The 26,560-nt window shown below is 38.8% G+C and overlaps 1 protein-coding gene across 2 annotated transcripts in view; it reads left to right on the forward strand.

Moving 5' to 3' along the window:
• Positions 1 to 26,560, forward strand: part of DNAH6 (dynein axonemal heavy chain 6) — a 259,454-nt gene that overhangs the window by 102,178 nt on the left and 130,716 nt on the right. Inside the window, exons 31-40 of one of the 2 annotated variants that reach the window (XM_036028222.1) lie at positions 3,061 to 3,228; positions 5,219 to 5,367; positions 6,738 to 6,845; positions 9,287 to 9,842; positions 10,555 to 10,677; positions 16,623 to 16,805; positions 17,363 to 17,506; positions 22,185 to 22,406; positions 23,192 to 23,339; positions 24,952 to 25,109. In XM_036028222.1, the coding sequence (XP_035884115.1) occupies positions 3,061 to 3,228; positions 5,219 to 5,367; positions 6,738 to 6,845; positions 9,287 to 9,842; positions 10,555 to 10,677; positions 16,623 to 16,805; positions 17,363 to 17,506; positions 22,185 to 22,406; positions 23,192 to 23,339; positions 24,952 to 25,109 (1,959 nt within the window). The remainder of the gene's footprint in view (positions 1 to 3,060; positions 3,229 to 5,218; positions 5,368 to 6,737; positions 6,846 to 9,286; positions 9,843 to 10,554; positions 10,678 to 16,622; positions 16,806 to 17,362; positions 17,507 to 22,184; positions 22,407 to 23,191; positions 23,340 to 24,951; positions 25,110 to 26,560) is intronic. The other variant, XM_036028224.1, reaches the window with a different exon arrangement.

Raw genomic sequence — 26,560 nt, forward strand, 5'->3', positions numbered from 1 at the left:
ACATTTGTGTGTAGGTAAACCAGGAGGAACAACTGGGGATCAAGACTGACTGTGCAACCCAGGGTTCCAGCATCGGGAAATAAAGCCTCAAAACCTCTGGCTGTAAAAACCTATGGGGGTAGTAGCAGCAGGAGAAACTCCCAGCCTCACAGGAGAGTTAGTTGATGAGACCCAGAGAGTCCTAGCATGCACACAAACCCACCCCCCTAGGAATCAGCATCAGAAGGGCCCAATTTGCTTGTGGATAATGGGGGAAGTGACTGAAAACCAGCCAAGAGACGAGCCCTGGCATTATTTTCTCTCTGACCCCTCCCCACATATAGTGCCACTACACTGAGGAGTGGGTTGCTCCACCCTGGTGATTACAGGGCTCCAACCCTTAAAACATAACAAGTGCACCTAGACAAAAAAATATGGCCCAAATGAAAGAACAGACCAAGTCTCCAAAGATAGAACTAAGCAACAAGAGATAGCCAACCTATAAAATGCAGAGTTCAAAACACTGGTAATCAGAATGCTCACAGAAACGGTTGAGTATGGTTGCAAAATAGAGGAAAAAATGAAGGCTGTGAAAAGTGAAATAAAAAAATATATACAGAGAACCAACAGTGAATGGAAGGAACCCAGGACTCAAATCAATGATTTGGAGCATAAGGAAGAAATAAACATTCAACCAGAACAGAATGAAGAAACAAGAATTCAGAAGAATGAGGAAAGGCTTAGGAAACTCTGGGACAACTTTAAATGTTCCAGCATCCAAATCATAGAGGTGCGGGAAGGAGAAAAAGAAGAGCAAGAACTTGAAAACTTATTTGAAAAAATAATGAAGGAGAACTTCCCCAATCTGGCCAAGGAAATATACTTCCAGGAAATGCGGGAAGCTCAGAGTCCCAAAAAATTTGGACCCAAGGAAGCACACACCAAAGCAAATCCCAATTACATTAGCCAAGATGAAAGATAAGGAGAGAATCTCAAAAGCAGCAAGAGAAAAGGAGACAGTTACCTACAAAGGAGTTCCTATAAGGCTATCAGCTGATTTCTCAAAAGAAATCTTAGAGGCAAGAAGGGGCTGGAAAGAGGTATTCAAAGTCATGAAAAGCAAGGATCTATATCCAATAATGCTCTGTCCAGCAAAGTTATCATTTAGAATGGAAGGGCAGATAAAGTGCTTCCCAGATAAGGTCAAGTTCAAGGAATTCATCATCACCAAGCCCTTATTATATAAAATGTTAAAGGTACTTACCTAAGAAAAAAAGATTAAAACTGTGGACAGTAAAATGACAACAAACTCACAACTATCAGCAACTGAACCTAAAAATAAACAGAAACAAAAACAAACTAAGCAAACTTCTAGAACAAGAACAGAATCACAGAAATGGAGATCACATGGAGGGTTGTCAGTGAGGAGGGGGAGGGGGAAGAATGGGAGAAAGGTACAGGGAATAAGAAGCATAAATTGTAGTTACAAAATAGACAGGGGGAGGTTAAGAACAGTGTAGGAAATGGAGAAGCCAAAGAACTTATATGTACGACCCACGGACATGAACTAAGGGCAGGAAATGCTAGTGGGAGGGGTAAGTGCAGGGCAGAGGGGGATAAAGGGGAGAAAAAAAATGGGACAACCATAATACCATAATCAATAAAATATATTAAAAAAATAAAAATAAAACCAAATATGTAACCCCCTCAAAAAAAAAGAGTCTTCAAAAAGAGGACTTTTGAGAGTAACCAAATCTGATCCTCAGTTTTGCCAATGGCCAGATGAGATAGTTAGAATGAAGTGAAAAAACTAAAGCACAGAAGTTTGCAGGTTTGAATAACACAAACAGGAATTTAGTGGCAGCAGAACAATCTTCAGCTGTACCTTCCAGCATCTGCTCCTCCTGGACATGACACACTTCCCAGCCCTGTACTCATACTCCCCTATACTCATGTTCATAGTGCCTTCACCCAGTGGTCCCACTAGACCTGGATTCACCTTGCATTTTCCCCATTACATTCGACCCCAGAATCTAACCCACCAAGTCCATTTACTTTTATCTGCTAGACGCTGCATGTCCCCAGTGATAACCCCATAATTCTGGCTCTCATCATCCCCGCAATAACAATTCCTTACTGGGCCCCTATCCAACTTCTCCACTGCCATCTTTGACCCTATCACTCTTCTCAAAATTCTTCTCTGCTCCCCCACCACACACACAGAGGACAAAATCTAAATTCCTTAGTCTAGCGTATAATATTCCTGGTGCTCAGGCCCTGGCCTACTTACACATTCCTCCTAGAAATTTACCCTTGAGCAGTTATAACTTGTCATTCCCTGAACATGCAGTGTAGTTTTTTGTTTCTGCTTCCTTTGACTGAGGTGAGTGAGCTGCTTGTCCATGTGAGGTGGCCCTCCTCATTTCTCAGTTCTCCGGCAGGCTTCCCCGCCCCTCCTATGGGCCTTGCTCCCTGTTGGCTTCGCACACACCTCCACTCCAGCATCTAGTGCACGGCTTAGTCATGGTTTCCAGGTTGACTCAGCAAGCTCAGGAGCTTCTACAGGGCTCAGAATGGGTCTTCTTCAGCTCTCTACATCCATGCATAACCCGTCACCGCACCTACAACAGATGCTTACTGGGTATTTGCTGTTGAATAAAACCAAAGGGCTAATTCCAGTGACACAGCTGGGCCTCAATCACCCAAGGATTAAGATTAGATTAGAATTTCTTGGGGAGAACCAGAAAGTGGGGGTGGAGAGGTTTATTGTCTGTTAAATCTTAAGTTGAATTGAGAAGCCCCAACAAAAGGTGTTGAGACCTAGAAGACTGGAGGACTGGGTGGGAGGAGACAGTTGGGCAAGGGTGGGGCAGAGAGGCAGAGAGCAGGAAACACTGAGGCCGGAAGAGATTGGGAGTGGGTAGAACCAGGAGACAAATGTTCCCTGTTGTCCAACAGCAGGATTCAGATCTCTGCCTCAATGCTCCATTACACAAATTTTGACCCCAGTAGTAATCACGTGAAAGAACTCACAAATGTCTGGCGAAGTGTTAACTTACACTTTTTCTTTCCTTTAAACAGCTCTCTAGATTCATGTTTGAGGGGCGGGAAATAAAGTTGGTTATGACTTGTGCAGCCTTCATCACGATGAATCCTGGATATGCAGGCAGAACCGAGTTGCCAGATAATTTGAAAGCCCTGTTTAGACCTTTTGCAATGATGGTTCCAAATTATGCCTTGATTGCAGAGGTGAGCTTCACATTATAAAGCAGACAAAAATTAAACTTGTTTCTTTTATTTGCCATTTGAACCTGTTGAAGTAGAAAGTTTCCTTTATGAATGCATCCTGGCAAAGGTCATACATCATTTGCTCATTAAGAGTAGATACAATTGTTTTTGCTTATAACATTTTTGTTTTCTCTCCCTCTGTGTGTGTGTGTGTGTAAATGTTGTAACCTAATGCCTAGAATGGTACCTGGAATGTAGTACATCCTTAACACTGTAATGAATCAATGAGTTTAATTAAGCAGTTCATTGAGGTATATCAGTTCATCTCTAGAAATTAAAATGTCTGGATCCATTCTAAAATACTATATTATTCTCATTTCTCTTTGTGCATTATTTTTTATTAGAGTCAAGGGCTATTGAGTTCCAGCAATGCTAATCACTACAATGGAGGGTGGGACTTGGTTTGCAAGTCTGTATCAGCTTAGTAAAAAAATTCATCATTAATCAATTAATTATTTGTTCTTTCTGTGTCTACCTAGGAATCTTTTTTTAAACTGGTTTTTGTTTCTTGGCACTTTTTGAAAAGGTATATAATGTATATACAGTAAAGTCTGCAGATCACAGGAGTTCAACTCAGGGAGTTCTTACACGTGGTTACTCCGCACATCTAAACAAGGAAGCGTGATATTCTGCCCTCTGAGCCAGCACCTGTTCTGATTACTAGTAGCAGACCTACTTCACTTACGTGGAGTGGAGGACAGCCAGTCAAGCACCTGTGTGACCATCAAGACCAAAACATAGGACATTTTCAGGACTCTAGAAGGCCTCTTGTGCTCAGCACTGCACTTTATAACAAGGAACACTATCCCTTTTAGAATGAATTTTCCAGAAAGCACAGAATATTCCTGTGGCTAATAATTCCTTTTCTAACAGCTAATTTAAAATATTCCTTTATATGAAGTAAAAGTAATTACTTAAGAACAGAACAAACCATGCCAAAACCTACCATTAGAGAAGTTACAACTTTTGTTAGTACAATGCTTACATCATCTTATGGGTCCTCCAGCACCTGGTTGACCAGGCCAAAACCTGGTCGTGGTGGGGTGGTAGGCTATTAAGGCAGGTGGTGTCTCCATTCTAAACCCTCTGTGGACAGGGACAGTGAATGCCTTGTTCCCATTGTCCAAAGCTGGTAAGAAGAAGACCAGGTTTAGAACTCAGTCCATCATTGTGTTCATATCTCATGTTTTATTGTTTTGTTATATTACTCAGTAATTAATTGAAGAAATTTAAAAATCTGATCTACTGAATGCTATTCCCACTGTTACAGACTGAATGAGTCAGGGTCTATCATCAGTAAATGTTCTCAATCACCTGCAGTGTGCAGAACTCTGCGTAACAGGTAGTGACAGGGTGAACAGACAGGCAACAGTAAGAAATCTCTGCATCATTTCAAATCCCAATTCTGAGGCCACCTGCAGTGATTCGAGTAGGCTATGGGCTGGAGAAAAGGTCCACACCCACCTCCTCTATTATTGTTGATTACTAACTGAGGATGCAGAGCCTTGTCAGAGGTGAGGTAGCCTCCAGGGCAGGGGAGAGGCTGCAAACCTTTGTGTAGCTTCCCTTGACTCCAAGCGAGCCTACAGGAGTACCCTGCCATCACTGACACCATCAGGTGAGAAGCTCAAGTCTTGCTTTTGTGCTCAGACCTTATAACACCATCCAACCTCCAAGATGTGAACATTTTCAAGCAGTGGGCTCTCTATGCTTTGAATCAGTTGTCACCGTAGAAAGAAAGCAGAACCCGTGCTCAGGCCTCCCATATAATATCCCACCTTCCACCTTCTTGTGGCACAGAAATCCCTTTCCCCTTCAATCTTTACATTTCTCTGTTAGATGATGTAACAACTTGGAGAGTTCTAATGCCTAAAGCAGATTTTGAATACATTGGTATTATGCTAATATATTTTTCAATATACTAATAAGCATTGCATTATACTTTTTCTAGGTAATTCTCTACTCTGAAGGATTTGAGTCCAGTAAAACATTAGCAAGGAAAATGACTCAGATGTACAAGCTCTGCAGCGAGCAGCTCTCCCAGCAAGATCACTACGACTTTGGCATGAGAGCTGTAAAGTCTGTGCTGGTCATGGCTGGGTAAGAAACCGAGATGGTCACCAGTGAAATTTCAAAACATGGAATCAAATGTGTTAAATGGGTAATTCACAAGAGGTTCTCAAAGTCATACACTGGGTGATTATCAACTGTTAGCCACTGCTATTATCATCCTTGTCTTGCCACCCCATTCCACAGTGAAAAGGGGCATCTCTCCTCACTCCATGTCAGTTCTCCGCTGTGAGGCCCAACCTAGTTGCCCCCCACCTGAGCCTGACTCTAGACTAGGCTTTGGCTAACCTTCATTTCCCTTGAACTTATCACATACATTGGGTTTTGGTGCACAGAAGTCTTTACCAACATAAGATCAATGACTAGACTTAAAAGGCATACAGTTTGCTGTGCATATCTGACAATTAAGTCGTGCATGTCACCTGACAAAGCCTGAAGCATTTGGAAACTTCAGTTTCATCCTTGTCTTCAGTCCAGGCCTTTGTCCAAGTCTTTACCTCTGTCTTCACTGTACCCAAGACTGAAAGCTGCTTTCTAGTTTCTAGTAAAACATGAGCCTTTTCTCTTTTCAGGCTCCAACTTCTCCATTCATATCTTGTTGAAACTCCTGCCTCTGAAATCTGGGGCATGTCCACAGTCTCTGAGGGAATGCATCTTCTCCTCAGTCCTCCTCGCAGGCCACGACTTGCTGGTCTGGGCTCTGCACACTGTGGGCCCCTTCAGGCTGGGTCCTCTATCCCTGGGTTTTGCACAAATATCTCTGCCCTTCTACAGACTCTTTTCTTAAACCTCCAGATACAGTATTTCTTCTCTTCACAGGATCACCACATTGGGAGAAGGAATATGGAGTTCAAATTCACTTGCTCTCAAAGAACACACCCACAGCCCAGTGGGTGGGGCAGACAAATGAGCAATTATGCAGGGTACCAGTAGTAAGGGCAACCAAAGGGCTGTGCCCAAAGTTTGCCCTGAGAGATGGAGGGACTTTCTGGAGGAGCGAGTGATTGGGCTGGGTTCTGAAGGGGAAATAAGGGCCAGCAAAGGAGAAAAGCAGGGTGTTTGGGGTTGAGATAAAATAAAAGAAAGTCACAGGGATGTAGATCATCATGATGGCTTCAGGGATGCCTGTAAATTCAGGGAGGGTTGATGCAGGAGGTTGAGAAAATGTCCCTGTCATTCTCCTCAAAGCTATGTAGCCAGTACCCAACTTCTGCGCATGCTCTGATGGTGATGGATGATGCTCAGGATGAAGGGAGGAGGATCCTCCCCTTCCAACAGGAACTGCAGTGGGCACCGCCCGCACCGCTTTCTGCAAGTGGAATCCCCGATCCATGGGTTTGGAAAATCATGTTCAATATTACGTTTCCACAGTGTCATCTGAATTAATCTTTTAAATTTAGGTCTTTAAAAAGAGAGAACCCAAACCTAAGTGAAGATGTGGTGTTGATAAGAGCGTTACGGGACTCCAACCTGCCCAAGTTCCTAACAGACGATGCTCTCCTGTTCAGGTGAGTTCCCAGATGTTCCTGAATGAAGCACAGCCACCATGCAGAGGTAAAGGATAGTCTTATCCGCAAGCACGTCTGTCTCTAACGAGATAATGGCTTTCTCATCTTTTCTAGAGATATTTACTGCATTTTAAAATATACAAGTTTAAAATAAAGGCACCAAAATTTTAGCATCCATCCAATTATTTGGGTTTTTTTCCTCAAAATATTGATCATCAGGCTGAGTGCTATACAAATTAGCATTTGGTTATAAAATAATCTAAGAAATTTCCCACACCCCCAAGAAACAGATTTGGGCTTAACATAAATGTGATTGCTTTTATCAATTTATTCCTACTTTTATTATTTAGTTTTATATTTATCTAAGACATATACATGTAGTAGTTTTAAAAATAAAAGTATCATAAATTAGTCTCATGAAAAAACAACAGTTCCCTGCCCTTCACCAACTTTCCAAAGGCAAATAATTTTCCTTGGTTTGTTCATTCATTCATTCATTCATTTTACTATTTCCCTCCATTTTTTAGTCCCATGTCTCTTCCATTTTTTTTATTTTTCAGTTTTAGATATTATCTATTAAATTATTAACAGGGAAATGAAGCTCTTCTCCTTGATCCATTCTCTCTGTATATTGTAATATAATGAGCTAAATATCTAGGATTTCAATAACTTATCATAGCTACATAAATGTTATCCATAGTTGAGCAATATTTTCCTGGTTATTAAATTATCTAGCTTCTTATTTTCCCGACATTTATTATTGTAGTTCTCATTTTTAACCCTTTACCTACTTTCCTATAAATCTAACATTGATTTGTCTCCAAGTTCTTCCAGAGTGTAAGCTTCCTAAAAAACAAACAAACAAACAAAACCTTCAATTAAACAAAATATTCTATTGAATTTGGCCCTCTGGAGCTCTGTCCTCTGCTCTGCTCTGGACTGGTTACCCATGACCCCTGGTGCACATCTGCCATCAGGGATTTCCATTTACAACTCAGCTGGGGATTCCCTTTGCCTTTGTCTTCTGTCAGTGCCTGTGTCCCCAGAATATGCATCTACTTCCTTTTGGTAGGACACAATGATGAAAATTCCTAGTCAGTTATCTTTGCACACTTATGATATTTGTATAATTGAGATTTCAGGAAGTAAATTTGCTAGGTCATAGGGTAATGGGCATTTTTAATTTAAATATCCTATCAAGATGTCCTCCACAGACATTTTGTATTTATGTAAGGGGTTTTGTAAAATTGCCCATTTCCCTTTGAATGTTTTGGAGAGGAACCAAAAGTCTTTAATTCATGCATTTCTTTAATTATTAGTGTCATTTCTTGTGATCATTAGTCATGTATATTTATTATTCAAGAGCAGTTTTCTATTTTGCTCTTTTATTTATTGATTTGTAGGAACTCATAAACTATCTGGTATAAAAATTGGAAATACTTCATCATTCATTCTTTAAGTTTGTATATAAAGTCTTTTATCTCACAGAAGTTTGTTTTTATTAACTTGTTTTTATTTTTTCACTTTGTTGGCATCTTTCTACAGTTGTAGATTTCTTGTCTTTCTTAGAAGGATCTTTTTACCACATGATGCCAAATTCAACTCTTACATTTTTATCCAGTGCCTTTGTTGTCATTTTATATGAAGCTCTTTACTATATCTCAAATGCATTTGTATGTATAGTGTGAGGTAGGGATTTGGCTTATTTTTTACCCATAGGAATACCTCATATTAACTGTTTCTCACAGAAAGTTGATTTTTCCTTTACTCATTTTTTACCTTATACTAGTTTTTTATTTGTATTTTCATCTTAGTTTTCTGAGTATCTACATATAGCAATAAGCACATATAAATGCACTTGGGAAAAGTTGAGTTAAAAATATATTAGCCCTGGCTACTGTGGTTCCGTGGATTGAGTGCCGGCCTGCATGTGAACCACAGGGTTGCTGATTCGATTCCCAGACTAGAACACATGCCTGGGTTGAGGGCCAAGTCTCCACTAGGGGGTACCTGAGAGGCAACCACACTTTGATGTTTCTCTTCCTATCTTTCTTCCTCCCTTCCCTCTCTAAAAATAAATAAATAAATATTCAAAATATATATATATGTAATATTAAAAATAAACCAATTGATTCATCACCTTAGCACTATGCTATGTACTGTGGACAATACAAAAACATAAGAGATATGTTTCTCAGCTCAGAAAGCTTCTAGTATACTTAAGAACATTGGTCTATAGTACAAGAAACAAAATCAAACATAACAATAGGGAAATGACAGGTTCTGGTATAACAAGTATGATATACTAGTATTGTGCATGTTTAGAAAAAAGATCAATAAGGAAAAGAGTTATTTTAATGTTTAATCAATTATTTATAAAAAAATATGAGCAAAACGCAATGACCAGTGGTTCTTAATTGGTTTTATTTTTATTATTTCAGTGGAATCATATCTGACCTTTTTCCTGGAGTCCAAATTCCAGAACATGATTATGGTATATTGCAGTCAACAATTATAGATGTCATGAAAAGACAGAACCTTCAGCCGGAGACATGTATGGTTAAAAAAGTGATACAGTTCTATGAGACTATGCTAGTAAGGCATGGTGTCATGTTAGTTGGGCCAACTGGAGGTGGCAAGACCACAGTCTACCGAATACTAGCAGAAACTTTAGGGAATTTGCAAAAACTTGGTATAGACAATCCCTTTTACCAACCAGTTAAAACATACATTCTTAATCCTAAATCCATTACAATGGGTGAATTATACGGTGAAGTAAATAACATAACCTTGGAGTGGAAAGATGGTTTGATGGCATTAAGTGTCCGAGCAGCTGCGAGTGATCCTTCAGAAGACCATAAGTGGATCATCAGTGATGGGCCAGTGGATGCTCTTTGGATTGAGAATATGAACACAGTGTTGGATGATAACAAGATGCTTTGCCTGGCTAACAGTGAGAGGATTAAACTCACACCTCAAATCCACATGCTTTTTGAGGTAAATATTTATGTTGCACTGTGGAGCGAAGAAATCATTTGTTAGATTGGCATACCACCATAATTATTTTTTCTCACACTGATGTATTATTACTACCTGTAAGGCCTACCATGGTGTTTTGTTTATGTACTAAATACTTACTAAATTGCCTGTTTGTACTGTATTGTCCATCCTGACAGCCACAGTCTCTCAAACATTCCTGTGTCTCTATAAACAGGAAATACAATAAATTCTGGCTTCCCCAGCACTTGCTTCTTTTCCTTTGGAGGTATTTAGTACATATAGATGAATTCACATAATTTGAAGTGTTTTCTAAGTTAAAAAAATTATTGTACTTAAAGTAATAAATTAACCCAGTGTGGTAAGACTATCTGGTGGAGGAATTGAAAGAGTAATGTGGACCAAATACACTGACAAAATACTATGGAAGATAATATCTTTATTGTATTCATTCATCAAGCATTGATTGAATGCCTGCTGTATGCTAGGTATTAGATTAGGCCTTGGTACAAGAATAAAACAGGAAAGAAGAGAAAAGAGAAGGGAAAAGAAATACCTAATCCCTCCTATAAGGGGCTGGCAGTATCCTACTAATGGGTTTTTTTCAACTTACGTTTCACTTAACTTTTCGCCTCCATTTCTGATTACTTGTAGCTCTCCCACTGTCTTCCTTATTACTGCTCCTTCAGTGTTCAACTTTCTTCAATTATAGGTGCAGGACCTGAAGGTTGCCTCTCCTGCAACTGTCAGTCGCTGTGGAATGGTGTTTGTGGATCCGGAGGAACTGATGTGGATGCCTTATGTGAAAACCTGGATGAATGGTATTTCTAAAAATGTAAGTGCAACCAGATGCTACCCAATGCCTCAATTTGTCAGGGCTCGCACTCCCCTTGAGTACCCACATTGCAATAAGACAAGGCTTCACTGTGCTTGACGGAGAGAATCTCCAGAAATGTTTACATGTTCCCCAAATCTGTCCTCATTACTTATTACCTCAGCCTGCCAGTCTGGGCAGTCACTCTGGTTCCTGCCTGTTCTGCCTGGTTTCTCCTTAGACTGGTTCCTCTCAAGGACAACCACAAACCACTTCCTTGGCTCTTCAAAACACAGCTAGGACAGGCTGGGGCATTTTAAAAGACTACAGAAGGCTTGGAATAATGAGAGAGATCACAATGAAAAAAAAAGACAGTTCAATCCAGTTACTGTCACAATTTTTGGATTTTAGGAACCCTTAGCATCTCTGAGAACCGGAGAAAAGAGAAAAACAGTTTACCTCCTACTTAGTCGTAGGTTCAGGGCCCCAGACACATTCTAACCTCAGAAGTACCATTCTACCTCTAGTGAAGGTGAGCCATTACATTATTGTTCCTGGCAGCTCAGTTCCTATTAACTTCTGTACCCTCTCCATTCTGAAATAGGATTTCTCTTCACGTAGTTTAACAAGCCATCTTTTGAAGTATTTTGCCCCATCCCAGCCCCCTCTCCAAAAAGCCATCTTCATTTTGCCTCTCCCTGTCTAAAAATGAATTAGAAAACTATTGTTTTGCTTATTCTTAGACATCAACATTTTAACAATATTGTGGTCTAGTCTCAGAGTACCTTATTAAAGAAAGTACTTTACACAATTGAGAATTTATCATAGCTACTACCATAGGATTTTAAACCTTCCCAAATCCACTTTTTAAAATTGTATAGACTTTATTACTTAGAACAGTTTTAGGTATATGGGAAATTTTAACAAAATATAGAGGATTCTCATATTCTCCCTCTCCTTCAAAGAGAGTTGCTCATGTCATTAACATATTGCATTGCTGTGGTACATTTGTTAAAATCGATCAATCAGTATCATCAATACATCATTGATATTGATACATTGATACATTATTGGAGTGTCAATATTAATAAATTGTTGATATATTACCAGTAATGATGCATTGATACTTTAACTCAAGTCTATAGTTTGCATTAAGGTTTACTCTTTGTGTTGTATAATTCTATGGGTTTTACAAACACATAATGTCATGTATCAACCACTGTAGTTATCATACGGGGTAGTATCACTGCCTGAATAATCTGTGCTCCACTTCTTCACCTATTAACTCCCCAAAGCTATTTATCTCTTACTATTTCCATAGTTTTGCCTTTTCCAGAATATCATGTGGTTGGAATCATATAGTAGGTAGACTTTTCATTTAGTAATATGTATTTAACTTTCCTCCATGTCTTTCTGTGGCTTGATAGCTCATTTCTTTTTATCATGTAATAATATTATGTTGTATAGATTTACCAAGTTTATTCATTCACCTGCTGAAGGACATCTTGATTGTGTCCAAGCTTTGGCAATTATGAATGACTATAGTTTACAACCCTGTATGATATATAGAAAAGTATTAGGAGTAGATCCTAAGAGTTGTTTTATTTCTTACTGTATCTACATGAAATATGTTAACTAATCCTATTGTGATCATGATTTCATGGTACAGTTGGCCTTTGAACAACACAGATTTGAACTGTGCAGGTCCACTTATACAATGTAGATGGATTTTTTTTTTCAATAAATGTAGGTCAACCCTTTGTATCCATGCATTTTGCATTTGGGAGGTTCAGCCAAATGTAGATCAGTAACATTATTTTCCCATTCCCAATGTAGATTTCCAACCACCAGTTGAAAATACTGCATTTGACACACAGTTGGTTGAATTTGTGGATGCAAAGGGTCAACTCTACAGTCAGAAGTGACTTGTGAATCTTCAGCTGTGTGGGCATTGGCACCCCAACCCCCCTGTTGTTCAAGGCTCTACTGTATATGTAAATCAAAGCCATCATGCTGTACACCTTAAACTAATACAGTGATATATGCCAATTATTTTTCAATAAACTGGAAACAAATTAAAATCAGAAAAAGTTCCTACAAACATCTATTTTCAGACTTTTCTGTAGACTTTTTTCCAACTCATTTGGGTAAATAATAGAAGCATGATTTCTAAATCATACGGTAAAACTATATTTAGCTTTGTAAGAAACTGCCAGGCTGTCTTCCAATTGTGTTTTCCCACCAACAATAAATGATTGTTCTTGTTGCTCCACATCCTCACCAGTATGTGGGAGTATTGGTGTTTTAGTAGGTGTTAAACAAGTAGGCAACTGTATCTCAGTATTTTAATGTGCAATTTTCTAATATATGATGTTGAGCATCTTTTCAAATGCTTGTCATTTGTATATCTTCCTTGGTGAGGTATCTGTTCAAATCTTTTGCCCACTTCTTTTTTTAAGTATATTTTATTGATTATACTATTATACTTGTCCCAATTTTTTTCTCTCCTTTATCTCCCTCTGTCCCACATCACCCACCCCCTGCCCATCCAGCATTCCCTGCCCTTAGTTCATGTCCATGGGTCATACATATAAGTTCTTTGGCTTCTACATTTCCTATACCATTCTTAACCTCCCCATCTATTTTGTACTTACCATTTATGCTTCTTATTCCCTGTACCTCTTCCCCCATTCTCTGCCCTCCCTCTCCTTTCTGATATCCCTCCATGTGATCTCTAGTTCTGTGATTCTGGTCCTGTTCTAGTTGTTTGCTTAGTTTGTTTTTATTTTTGTTTATATTTAAGTCCAGTTGTTGATAGTTGTGAGTTTGTTGTCATTTTACTGTTCAGATTTTTGACTATCTTCTTTTTCTTAGATAAGTCCCTTTAACATTTCATATAATAAGGGCTTGGTGATGACAAACTCCTTTAACTTGACCTTATCTGGAAAGCATTTTATCTGCCCCTCCATTCTAAATGATAGCTTTGCTGGATAGAGTAATCTTGGATGGAGGCCCTTGCCTTTCACGACTTCGAATACTTCTTTCCAGCCCCTTCTTGCCTGCAAGATTTCTTTTGAGAAATCAGGTAATAGTCTTATGGGAACTCCTTTGTACATAACGTCTCCTTTTGTCTTGCTTTTAAGATTCTCTCCTTATCTTTCATCTCGGCTAATGTAATTATGATGTGTCTTTGTGTGTTTCTCCTTGGATTCAACTTCTTTGGGACTTTCTGAGCTTCCTGGGCTTGCATGTCTAGTTCCTTCACAAGATTGGGGAAGTTCTCTTTCATTAGTTTTACAAATAAGTTTTCAAGTTCTTGCTCTTCCTTTTCTCCTTCTGGCACCCTTATGATTCAGATGTTAGAATGTTTAATGTTGTCCCAAAGGTTCCTAAGCCTCTCCTCATTTTTTTTAAATTCTTATTTCTTCATTTGGTTCTGGTCAATAGTTTATTTCTTCCTTTTGTTCCAAATTGTTGATTTGAGTCCTGGTTTCCTTCCCTTCACTGTTGGTTCCCTGTGTATTTTTCTTTATTTCACTTTGCATAGCCTTCACATCTTCCTCTATTTTGTAACCATACTCAACCATTTCTGTGAGCATCCTGATTACCAGTGCTTTGAACTCTGCATCTGATAGGTTGGCTATCTCTTTGTCACTTAGTTGTTTGTCTGGAGTTTGGATCTGTTCTTTCATTTGGGCCATATTTCTTTGTCTTAGCACACCCATTATGTTTTAAGGGGTGGAGCCTTAAGTATTCTCCAGGGTGGGGCAACCCACTTCTCAGCATAGTGGTGCTATATGTGGGGAAGGTCAGAGATGGAATAATGCCGTTTGCTTGTCTCTTGCTGTACTTTCAGTCACTTCCCTCACTACCCATGAGTGGATTGTGTCATTTAGGGTGCCGATTCCTGGGTGCATGGGCTTGTATATGTTCGAGGATCCCATGGGCCTCTCCAACAAACTCTCCTGTGAGACTGGGAGTTTCTCCCACCACCACAACCCCACAGGCTTTTACAGTCAGAGGTTTTGAGGCTCTATTTCCCCATGCTGGAACCCTGTGTTTCGTGGTTTGTCTTGCTCCTCAGTTGTTCCTCCCAGTTTATCTGTGTGCAAATGTGGGCTATCCCAGTCCATCGTCCACTGCCTTGCCACACATCCTCTCTGCCCCAGCTTCCCCTCTCCACCCCTTCTAATAGTCTGGATGAATGTTTCTTATTTAACTCCTGGGTTGTTGGACTTCCATACAGTTTGATTTTCTGGTAGTTCTCGTTTTTTGTTTTTAAACTGGTGGTTATCCTTCTTTTGGTTGTAGAAGGAAGCAAAGACTATCTACCTACACCTCCACCTTGGCCAGACCTTTTGCCCATTTCTTATTGGGTTGTTTGTTTTCTTATTTGAGTTTGGAGATTTTTTTTTTATGTTTTAGATATAAGTCCTTTACCAGATATGTGTTTTGCAATGATTTTTCCCCTAGTTAGGTTTGTCTTTTCATTCTCTTAACAATCAACATCTTTCACAGAGCACAAATTTTTAGTTTTATTGAAGTCCAGCTTGTCAATTTTTCTTTCATGTACTGTGCTTTTGGTGTAGTATCTAAAAACTCATTTTGAAACCTAAGGTCACCTAAATTTTCCATTCTGTTATCTTCTAGAAGTTTTATAGTTTTGCTATATAGTTTTACATTTAGGTCTATGATCCATTTTAAATTTTGTGAAAGGTGTAATATCATTGTCTAGATTCAGGTTTTTTGCATGTAGATGTCCAGTTTTTCTAGCACCACTTGTTGAAAACTCTATTCTTTCTCTTTTTACTGCCTTTATTCCTTTGTCAAAGATTAATTGACATATTTGTATGGGTCTATTTCTGGGGTCTCTATTCTGTTCCATTGACCTTTTTGTCTATTACTTTGCCAGTACCACACTGTGTTGATTCCTGTAGCTTTATAGTAAGTCTTTAAGTTGGGTAGTGTCAGTTCTCCAGTTTTGTTCTTTAGTATGATGTTGACTATTTTGGGCCTTTTGCCTCTCCATATAAACTTTGGAATCAGTTTAATATCCACAAAGTAATTGGTTGGGTTTGTCATATAGATTGCATTGAATCTATCTAAATCAAGTTAGAACAAACTGACATCTTAATAACAGGACTTCCTATACATGCACATGGGATATCTCTCCACTTATTTAGATCTTCTTTGGTTTCTTTTATCAGAGTCTTACAGTTTTTCTTATATAGATCTTATATGTATTTTGTTAGAATTATACTATTTTATTTTGGGAGGTAATATAAATCATGTTTTGTTTTTCATTTAAAATTCCAGTTGCTCACTGCTGGTGTATAGGGAAGCAATTGATTTTCATATGTTAACCTTCTATACTGCAGACTCACTAAACCTGCTTATTAGTTGCAGGATTTTTTGGTCAGTTCTTTGGGATTGACAGACAATCACGTCATTTGTGAACAAAGACAATTTTATTTCTTCCTTTCCAATCTGTATACCATTCATATCCTACTGCATTCGCTTGGACTTGCAGTACAATGTGGAATAGGAATGGTGAGGGGCTACATTCTTTTTAAAATCTTTGGAAGCTATTTCTACTACCTTACATAGATATTTTTAATGTCTTCTTTTGTGGTTCTTTTTCATCAGTTCTAATTGTTAGAGATATCAATATAGCAGACTAGATGAAATACATATCGACAGTTTAACAAATGATTATTAAATAAACACCTGTGTCCCCATTACCAGATCAAGGTGTAAGACATCATCTGCCACCCAAAATCTCCCCACGTGTCCCAAGTCACAGGAGGCTTCTTAAAATGTTATTTATTTTTGTCTTATTATATTTATACCCTTTAGTCTAAAAGTCACAAAATACATTGCAATATAAAAATGTGAACCAACCCATTTCTAAACTTAATTACACATTTCACCTGGCCTCACTAAAATATTATTTGTTTTATTTTCAGCTGAATGAAGAAACCCAAGAATATATATTGAACCTTTTCCAACGTTATGTTGATGATGGTTTAAACTTTGTCAATAAAAAATGCAGCCAAGCCATCCCACAAGTAGACATTAGCAAAGTTACTACACTCTGTTGCTTATTGGAGTCTTTGATATTTGGAAAAGATGGAATTAATTTGACAATGGTATGAAGGGTTTTACTACTGCTATAAAGCTAGCAAATGAGATTATTGTATAGCTCCTTTGCAAATAACTAACTCCAAATTTTCTGCAATATGATCATTTGATTTTCAGGTTAATTTTTCCAGGGACTACTGACTGTGAATAGATTAACAGAATCTAAAAGTTGGAAAAAATGTTAGAGAACCTACAGTTTACTCTTATACTCAATGTTTAAATTCTCATACAGTCTGCAACATATTTCTAATATGTGTCTGTCAGCAGCTGCTTAAATACCTTCATGCAGGCACAAACAGAGTTACCCTGGTCAGTTGAAAAACAACCTTGAGATTTTTTTTTTTTTGGACACTCCTTGCCATCCACTTTCTCATCAGAGTATTTAAATTTGTACTACTATAAAACATCACTTTGTGAACCATCCAATGAAATATAAGAAACACACTCTGCCCTTTTAAAAATGCATGAATCTACAGAAAAAGAAAAACAGTTTTTTGACTTTGCAATTTAAGGTTCTTTTTGTGTTAACCTAAAACATTAAAGTTCTTTCTCTTTGTTCTTTTAGGAACAAACAAAACTGAACACGGTACTATGTCAGACTTTTATATTCTGTTATTTATGGTCTTTGGGTGGAAATCTAACTGAAAGCTACTTGGATTCTTTTGATACATTTATTAGAACACAGTTTGATGACAATCCTGATTCCAGGGTAAGAGCCCAATACAGTTAATTTTAACATATTAACTCTAAACCATTAAAACTAAACTGCAAGACTAAAACTTTAAAAGCCTTAGTTCTGCAAATATAAATTCTTCACTAAGAGAGTTTCTAAAATCATTCATTCTTTTTTACTATAGATAAAATTTATTGTACTAATTTTTTTAGGAGTCCTCTCCTAGCCATATGAACAAATTAAGGTATAAAACTATAAAAAATTTTCATACTAAGAAATGGGTATTGAATTTGAGTTAGTAAACTTATCCTTCACAGTGTTACAGTTTAGCAATTCTGAAACTCCTTTCTATAGATTCTAAGATTGAGCAAATAAATAAATAAATTGAGGATAATGGCAAATAGTTTTCTCACTGTTAGAGAAGGGATTATAAATATGGAAAGAGAAAGATTTGAATGCACTTTGTTATTAGATTAGAATCAGAAATATTGTTACTCATGGATTCCATTATGTGTATTTGTGTATCTGCACATATACAAATTTCATAGTTCTGTGTGCTGAGAAGAACTAGAAGCAATAACACCTCAATGGCAACATGCAGACCCAGTATGCTAATTTCTAAATACTCTTCTCCACAAAAGGGAACTAAACCTCCTTAGTGAAACAGGTAATTCCAAGACTGGGGCAGGGAAAGTGCAAAGTGAGACTAGAACATTTTCTTATGTCAGATACTAAAGAAGTGCTCAAAGAACAATGGGACATGTCAAAAGAGCCAGTTTGAAGGGGCTCCCACTAGCCAAATCTGGGCATATTTGAGCATCAAAATAAACAAAGGTATGGGGTTACAAGGCTTTGAAAGCAATAAAAACCTGTGAGTCCATACTGATAATAAAATATACATGAAGAAATAAATTCATGGAGGAGAAGGAAGAGCTCTTCCTTACAGTAGAATACCAACTAACCTGTAGAAGAGAAAATATGGAGTCAGAAAATCATTATTTTGCAACTTTTAATGGTAATAATTGGTTTAGGCAAAAATTGTCAATGTATACTGAAACTAGTATGTGAAGTTTTGTTTAAAAATATACAAAACTGTACTTGAACAATGATTGAAATAAAAAAAATATATACATAATTTCAAAGTACCGCCTACAAATCACTGCTTAATTGCAGTCCAGATAAAATAAAAATAGTATCGTTGCAGTAAAAATCCTTGTAGATACCACCTAACTAAGTGATCTATTTAATGTTATCAATATCAGGACTAACCTATGCTGCCTGACCTGGCACACAGATAAGGATACAACGTTGCTTCTGAGGTATTCCTTTCAAAAATTCATAACCTGAATCTATTGGTGAGGATATACCTGGAATGCCCAAACACATAAACACTTTATAAAATAAACTGAGCTATATTTTTCAAAAATGTCTGATATGGGAGACAAAGAAAGCTGGAAGACTTTTCCAGATGAAAAGACCAAAGAGATATAACTAAATGGAACATATACACATTATCCTGGATTGGATCCTAGACTTGAAAAAATAGGGCTGTAACTGACATTATTAAAACTATTAGCAGCCCTGGCTGGTGTGACTTAGTTGGTTGGAGTGTCATCCCATAAACCAAAAGTCACAGTTTTGATTCCTGGTCAGGACACATGCCTAGGTTGCAGGTTCTGTCCCTGGTAGGGGTGTCTCATTGATGTTTCTCTCCCTCCCTTCTCCTCTCTCTAAAAATCAATTAAAATTTTTTAATTACAAAAAAACTATTGGCAGTATTCGAATATGGAATATAAAGTAAATAACATCAGTACTCAGTTTCCTGATTTTGATCATTCTACTGCGGTCATATAAAAAAAATCCCTGCTCTTTAGGAAATACACAACAAAGTATTTAAAATGTGAAATAGTATATACAACCAACTCTCACAGAATGAGAGCTAGATAATAAGGCAAATGGGCAAAATGTGAATACTCAGTTAATCTAGATAAAGAATATATGAAATTTCTTTGTACTATTCTTTTAACTTATATGTAAGTTTTAAATTATGTCAAAGTTAAAAGTTGCCAGAAATAAAAAACAACCCTACATCAAGAGTCTGAGCCCTATGTTCTAACCAGTGTCTCAGTTGCTTGGGCATTGTCCCACAAGGAGAAAGGTCACTGGTTTGATTCCTGGTCAGGGCACATGCCTACGTTGCAGGTTTGTTCCCTGTTTAGGGCATGTCGAGAGGCAACTGGTGGAAGTTTCTCTATCACTTTGATGTTTCTCTCCATCTCTTTCTCCCTCCCTTCCTGTCTCTGAGGCCCAGTTCCTCAGAGAGAGGACTTACAGCCTTCCAGTACCAGCCAGAATTCAGAGTGGTATCGATTCTTCTTTCTTTTCTCACCTTTCCATAGCCAATGAAACACTAAGTTGAGCAAACTTTTTCTTCTAATTATGTTTTTTCAAATATGTCCTCATCTCTTCATTCTCATTGCCTCTGAATAATTCAGTTTCTTTTCTGGGTTGTTAAAATAGCCTATTATTCCCTTGCCTGTGGTTCAGTCCTATCTAACTCACCTCTATGCCAGTGTCTTTTAAAATTACAGGTTACAATCTATTAATAGGTTTTGAAATCAGTTGAAAGACTCACAATTCAGTTTTTAGAGATGAGATAGCCACTATCACAACTTTTAGTCAACACTATGCTGGAGCTCCTAGCTAGTACAATAAGGCAAGAAAAAGAAATAAAACAAAATTTGGAAAGGAAGAAATTAAAATGTCATTATCTGTAGGAAAAAGTAACTGAATAGTAGAAAATGTTAAAGAATCTACAAATAAATGATTAGAATTAATAAGTAAATTAGCAAGATCATTGGATACAAGGTCCACAGAAAGTTCAAAAATGAAATTTTAAAACAGTGTCTTTAATTGTAATAAAATATCTAATACTTGGGAATAAACCTAGTGAAAGATATGAAAGTCTTCTATACTACAAACTACAAAATATTACCAAGAGAAATTGTAAAAGATCTAAATAAATAGAGATATATTATGTTCATGGGTTAGAATACTCATTATTAAGAGGACAGTCCTTCCAGGATATTCTGAAAATGCAAGATAATTCCAATTACATAACCCTAATAGACTTTTAAATGGAAATTGGCAATCCCATTATAAAATTTATATGAAAATGTAAAAGACCTATAATAATACAGAGAGTCTTAAGGAAGGAAAACAAATTTGGAGGGCTTAAGCTATATGATTTAAAGAATTCAAGATTACAAAGCAGCAGTCCCCAACCATTTTGGCACTAGGAACTGGCTTCTCAGAAGACAACTTTTCCATGGGCATTGGGGGGTGGGGGGTGGGTGATGGGAGGGGAGACAGGAAGCAGAGCTCAGGTGGTAATGCTAGTGAAGTTTCACTCGCTTGACCACTGCTCACTTCCTGCTGTGTGCCCTGGTTCCTAACAGGCCATGGATCGGTACCAGTCCACAACCCTGGGGGCTGGGGACTCCTTATATAAAGCAACAATAATCAAAGTGCAACATTAGTACAAGCGTAGGCAAGTAGGTCAGACAGATAAGCTAGTGACTTACCTCAGAGGAGGAGGATGCAGGTGTGACTGCTACTGACAGGGAAAGGGAAGAAAGGAGCTTTCTGGGGAGCTGGAATGTATCTCAATACATGTTCTGTAATGAGATCTAGGGATGGTTACATTGAAATTTAGATTCATAAAACTCTTTGTACTGGATTCTTAAAATCTGATGAAGGGTATTATACCTCAAATGCTTTTTTTAAAAAATAGAATAGAATAGGAAATAGAGTGAATTGCAGATAGTAGGAGTAAATATCGTACATATTTGTACACACACGTATATGTATTACTAGGTCACCTTTTCAAATGGATTTCTCACTGAGTCACTGTCAAATGATTGTGAAACAGCACTGCTTTACACGGCTATCAGAATGAACCTTCTGAAATGCAATCTAATCACTCACCCACCTACTTAGAATCCTTTGCAGAACTCTTGCTCCAAACTCTAACAAGTGAGGCTTTTCATAACCTGCACCCTGTCTGTATTCCCTGACTCACCTCTCACTGTGTGTAGTGCCCTCTTAGTTCCCAGCACACATGGCACTTTCAATGGCTTCAACCTCCTGACCTGTTCTCTAAACCTGAACCCTGACCCCTGCTTCCCCATCCCCATCCCATTCCTTCTTTGACCATCTGACTCTTGCTTGTCCTTCAAGTCAGAGCTGTAGCATTAGCACCTCTTAGAAGCCTTCAACCACCTGGTAGTAGAAGTGAGCCATCCCTCCTCTGTGTGTGCACTAAAGTCCATTAGAACTTTTTCTCCATGGGTACTAAGTAATGTCCTGTGTCCCCCATGACAGAGTTCTGGCAGAGTTCTGGTCTCATCCAGCACTTGACCCCAGCACCAAGCACAATATGTGTCACAAGTTAAGTCCCTGAATGTTGAATTGAATTGAAAATACTTTACAATTCTAATATGGGGTTTTAATATATTCAATATATCAGATTTTTTCATGCACTATGTTGCACGATTATGTTTAAAGAATTAAATTCTCACACTAATACAACTGCTTCTCTACAAAGAAAAAATTCCAAATCCATTCAGGTTCTTGACTGTTTTTGTTTTTGCATGAATATTTCTATTGCCGTGTGACAATCCTTTTGAAAGCAGTGCTTAATTCCTTACTTTAGCTTCCCACTTCTGGCGACCTGTGGAGCGTTCACATGGACTTCGACACCAAACGTCTGGACCCCTGGGAAAGAATCATACCCACCTTCAAGTACAACCGAGATATTCCATTTTTTGAAATGCTTGTGCCCACAGTTGACACAGTGCGCTTTGGGTACCTAATGGAAAAACTACTGGCGGTCAGGCATTCAGTATTATTTACTGGAATGACTGGGGTTGGCAAGGTAGGAAATCTTCCCCAAACAAGAAGCTCTCTCCCAAAATGAAGGTGTGGTGGACTTAGAGTTGTAAACCCCATAAATAACACATTATTTCTTAAGGAAAATTATTTTGAATTTCAATTATTTTTTCGAGAAGAATGTCACTATGCTGACTCTATAGTGATCTTGGGAATTACTCCTCAGTTTGTTAGTTTCTGAATAAATTCTTGGTGCCAATACTATATAAACCAGAGGATCCTGGGGACCAATATTTGGTGTTTGGGGCTTTTATGTTGCATCCCTGGTAGGCGCTGGCCAAAGCAGTTTGTGTCTGCAATAGATTATTGATAAAGGTCACTCTATCCCTGCCCCCTGCCCATTTCCTTCTACCTAACACAGCAATGGTGTTTAGACAGAGTCTAGAGGAGAACGCTGATTGGCTTTAAGATCCTGTTGGTTTTAAGGGGAGTCCACATACGAGGGGATTCACCACTTCATTTCTAAATTCATTCTACAAGAGGTTTGGGCCCTTTGGATGATTCTTGCTATTAAATTGACTTGGATAGTAACCAACTTTGGCTTCAAGCTAAAATAAAAACTTTTTGCTCAGATAAATGATTAGAATAGTTCTTTGGCTCAAATATAATTAAATGGAATCTCCAAGAAGAGAAAGACAGACATTTAAATCTGGCTTTAACCCCTCTCCAATTATCTTATTTCGTATTCATTGTAGCAAATTGTTACTGATAAGGACTATTGAAAGATATTATATTGAATGTGAAATCATTAACATTTGTTTAAATTTAAAGTCTGTTATTGCAAAAGGATTGCTAAGTAAAATTCAAGAATCAGCTGGCTATGTTCCTGTTTATCTAAATTTTTCTGCTCAAACTTCATCTGCAAGAACACAAGAAATCATTGAGTCAAAACTGGAAAAGAAAAGAAAAAATATTCTAGGTAAGAATTATTTTCAGCTGCCTCACACAAATTAATTCACAAAAATAACAGTGCATGTAATAAAATTACAATTGGATATTTTCTTCACATAATTTAATTGTAAAGGTGATTTCATTAACAGCATTCTTTCCTGTGCTGTATATCTAGATATCTCCCTGTTAGCAAGCAAATAGTTTACTTCTACCATCATCTTCAACTCAGCATTTCTTAAGTCCACATTTTCAGCCAGGCTTAGTGGCATCTCTCTTACCCCTCCTTATTAACTCCTTAGATAAATAGCATAGCTTTTTGGTCACTTTCTATTATTTCGAGGCTGGTTCAATGTAAAGCTTCAATCCCAAACCCAACCAAAAGCTCTTCCTCCCTTGTGTCATAAGCCAGGCTTATGGCTGCAGGTGCTGGAGGTGGGGACGGGCATGGCCGCTCTCTCACCTGGCCTGCCCCCCATCCAGGAGGCTCTGATGTGTTGGAGTGGGAGGAGGAGAGGGAAGGACAAGTGTCCTCTCCCTACCAGGTGTTTAGTGGGCCTCTGTGTGGATCATCCCTGCTTCTCTGACCGGTGCTAAATGCCTATCCATGCTATCTGCGTGGTGGGCTTCCAGGAGCTGGCTCTCTGAGGGACTTCCGAAAGACCTCCCCATTGGAAGGTTCCCTGATGCTGGGAATCAGGGTCTCAGCTCCCTCGATCCCACCCTCCAGCAGTACATCCTGCAGCCTTTGCCTTCTGAGGCCCACTCACCCACTCAAGCCCTCCTGGGTGGAATACTAGCCAGAGCTCAACTCAGTCCCTAGCTGCCTTCCACATTGTCCATCATCTAATAGGCCCTGCTATGCCCAGCTGTGGGGATACCAGCTGCTTCACTGCAACCTCTCCGCTCCATTCTTCCTGCTCAGGTGGGCACAGGCAGTGGATGCCAGTCTTTCTTAGAACCTCTTCCCACCTTCTGTCTTGCTTCTTGGTTTTCAGGGACTGGGGAATGGAATGGGACATGGGGTTTGGCTCAGTTACCTTGGAAATGTCAAGCGTTTGATGACAGGGTTGAGTCATCTCTGCTTACATTGTTCTCCTTTCTCCCCTGAAAAGCGTGTATATTGATTTTCTTTAAGTAAGATATAGCATGGTCCAGCTCCACTGTACTGGATTTCACTTTGATATCATCAGGATGTTTTTTAATATCTAGCCCTATATTTCCTGTAGACTGTGGTGTGATAGCATTTATATGAAGAAGATTTTGGAGATCTGCTGCCTCCTACTATGAAAAGAAAATGACCTTCCCAACCCCATGCTCAGTGGGAGTGGCTAGGATTGAGAAAGGTCAAGACCTACCTAGAGAGTGGGCATCATTGTGCACCTCTGAGAATGAGGGTGAGGGACCCTGGGACAATGTGGACACCTGGCTAGGTCCACATCTCCCTGCAGGGGCTTGGGTGGAGCCAGAGGGAGGTCTCTCCTCCTCAGGCAGGACTCTGCTGGGCCCTCCTCACTCCTGAGAGGACTGAGCTTATTGTGACCTGCAGGGTGTTTGTTGAGTCCAAGCCTTACCTAAAGTTAGTTTTATATTTGCCAAAAGCAAATCTTGATTCTTAAATTAAATTCATCTTAATTCCCCAGGAGCACCAGGAAACAAGCATGTTGTGATTTTTGTTGATGATTTAAATATGCCCAGACTGGATCGCTATGGCTCTCAGCCTCCAATTGAATTACTTCGGCAGTATCAAGATTTTGGTGGATTTTATGACAGAAACAAACTCTTTTGGAAAGACATACAGGTTACTTTAGGTTTAAAATTTGTTTACATTTAAACAGCAAGGTAATGTGGTACATTATAGTGATCTTCCACCTTTTTTCACCTCATAGTACACATAAACCAATCACTAAAATTCTGCAGCACACCAAAAAATTATTATATTTTTTCAATCTGATAAAAACAGGTATAATTCTGATTGATTTACAAAAAAATAATAATAATAGTAATTGCCTACGCTTTTTGCTCCAAAGTGACTTTTTAAAAAATCTGGTGCCTATACTTGTGTATAAAGATTTCTGGCTCAAAGAATGAACCAAACAGACACAAATTTATTATGCAATGTGACCAAGAAGAAGATGCAGCCCTATTGTACGACCTACACATTTATGGTTCAAGACAGAGCATTCACACTGACAGCTATTGTTGTGTTGGCTGCTGTCATCTTGTTATTTGACAACCTAAGGGAAAAGAGGTCAGCACTCCTACTAAACAGTCAGATATTGCATATTTTAAAAATTCTTGTGGCACACCAGTTGAAAACCACTGGTGTGTTAGTTTCCTTTGGTTGCTATAACAAAGTAACTCAAACAACAAAAATCTATTTTCTCACAATTCCAGAGGCTAGAAGTTTGAGATCAAGATGTCACCAGGGTTGGATTATTCTGAGGCCTCTCTCTTTGGTTTACAGATGGCTGTCTACTCCTTAGGTCTTCTCATAATCTTTCCTCTGCACTTGTCTGTGTTCAAATCTCCTCCTTATAAGGACACTGACCACACTGGGTTAGGGCCTACCCTCATGACCTCATCGTAAATTAATTACTTCTTTAAAGACCCTGTCTCCAAATTCAGTCACATTAGGGCTTCAACATATGATTGGCCAGGAGGAGGGGAAGAAAGGCACAACTTAGCCTACAACCTATGGCTTCAGTGTTTTGTGTGTGTGATTCAGTTCATCAGTGCACACTGAGGTCTTGTCACACTTGCTTCAGGAGATTCATGGACAAGTGAGACAGCCCCCACCTCCCATAGGCCCCAGCTTTGGAGGGTAGATGGGCATGCATCTATAAGAAAGGGTGATAAATGGAGAGAGACAGGAAGGAAGCAGGGATGGGGGTGGGTTGAGGATGAGAGGAGCCTTCCCAGAGGAGGTGAGGTCAGAACAGGTTTTTCTGCAGGCAGAACATGGCAAAAGAAGGAAAGGGAGCATCTTGCAGCTCAGAGGCAGGGGATGTGGGACACCACAGTGGTGTGGAATGTGAGCACTAAGGCAGCAGGAGATACAGAGGTCAGCCAAGGGGCCATGGTTCCAACGATGGGAAATGTGGGTTTATCCTCTAAGTGATGGGGAGCCACCAAAGTAAATGCTATGGAAAGATCTGCTTGACTGCAGCGGAGGAGTGGACTAGAGAGGAGGCATGACCAGAGAGAGGCAACTGCAATGTTGTGTGCTGCTCTGTTGTTCAAGATGTGACC

Source organism: Phyllostomus discolor, chromosome 6 (assembly GCF_004126475.2).
Source record: "Phyllostomus discolor isolate MPI-MPIP mPhyDis1 chromosome 6, mPhyDis1.pri.v3, whole genome shotgun sequence".
Taxonomy (NCBI): Eukaryota; Metazoa; Chordata; class Mammalia; order Chiroptera; family Phyllostomidae; genus Phyllostomus; species Phyllostomus discolor.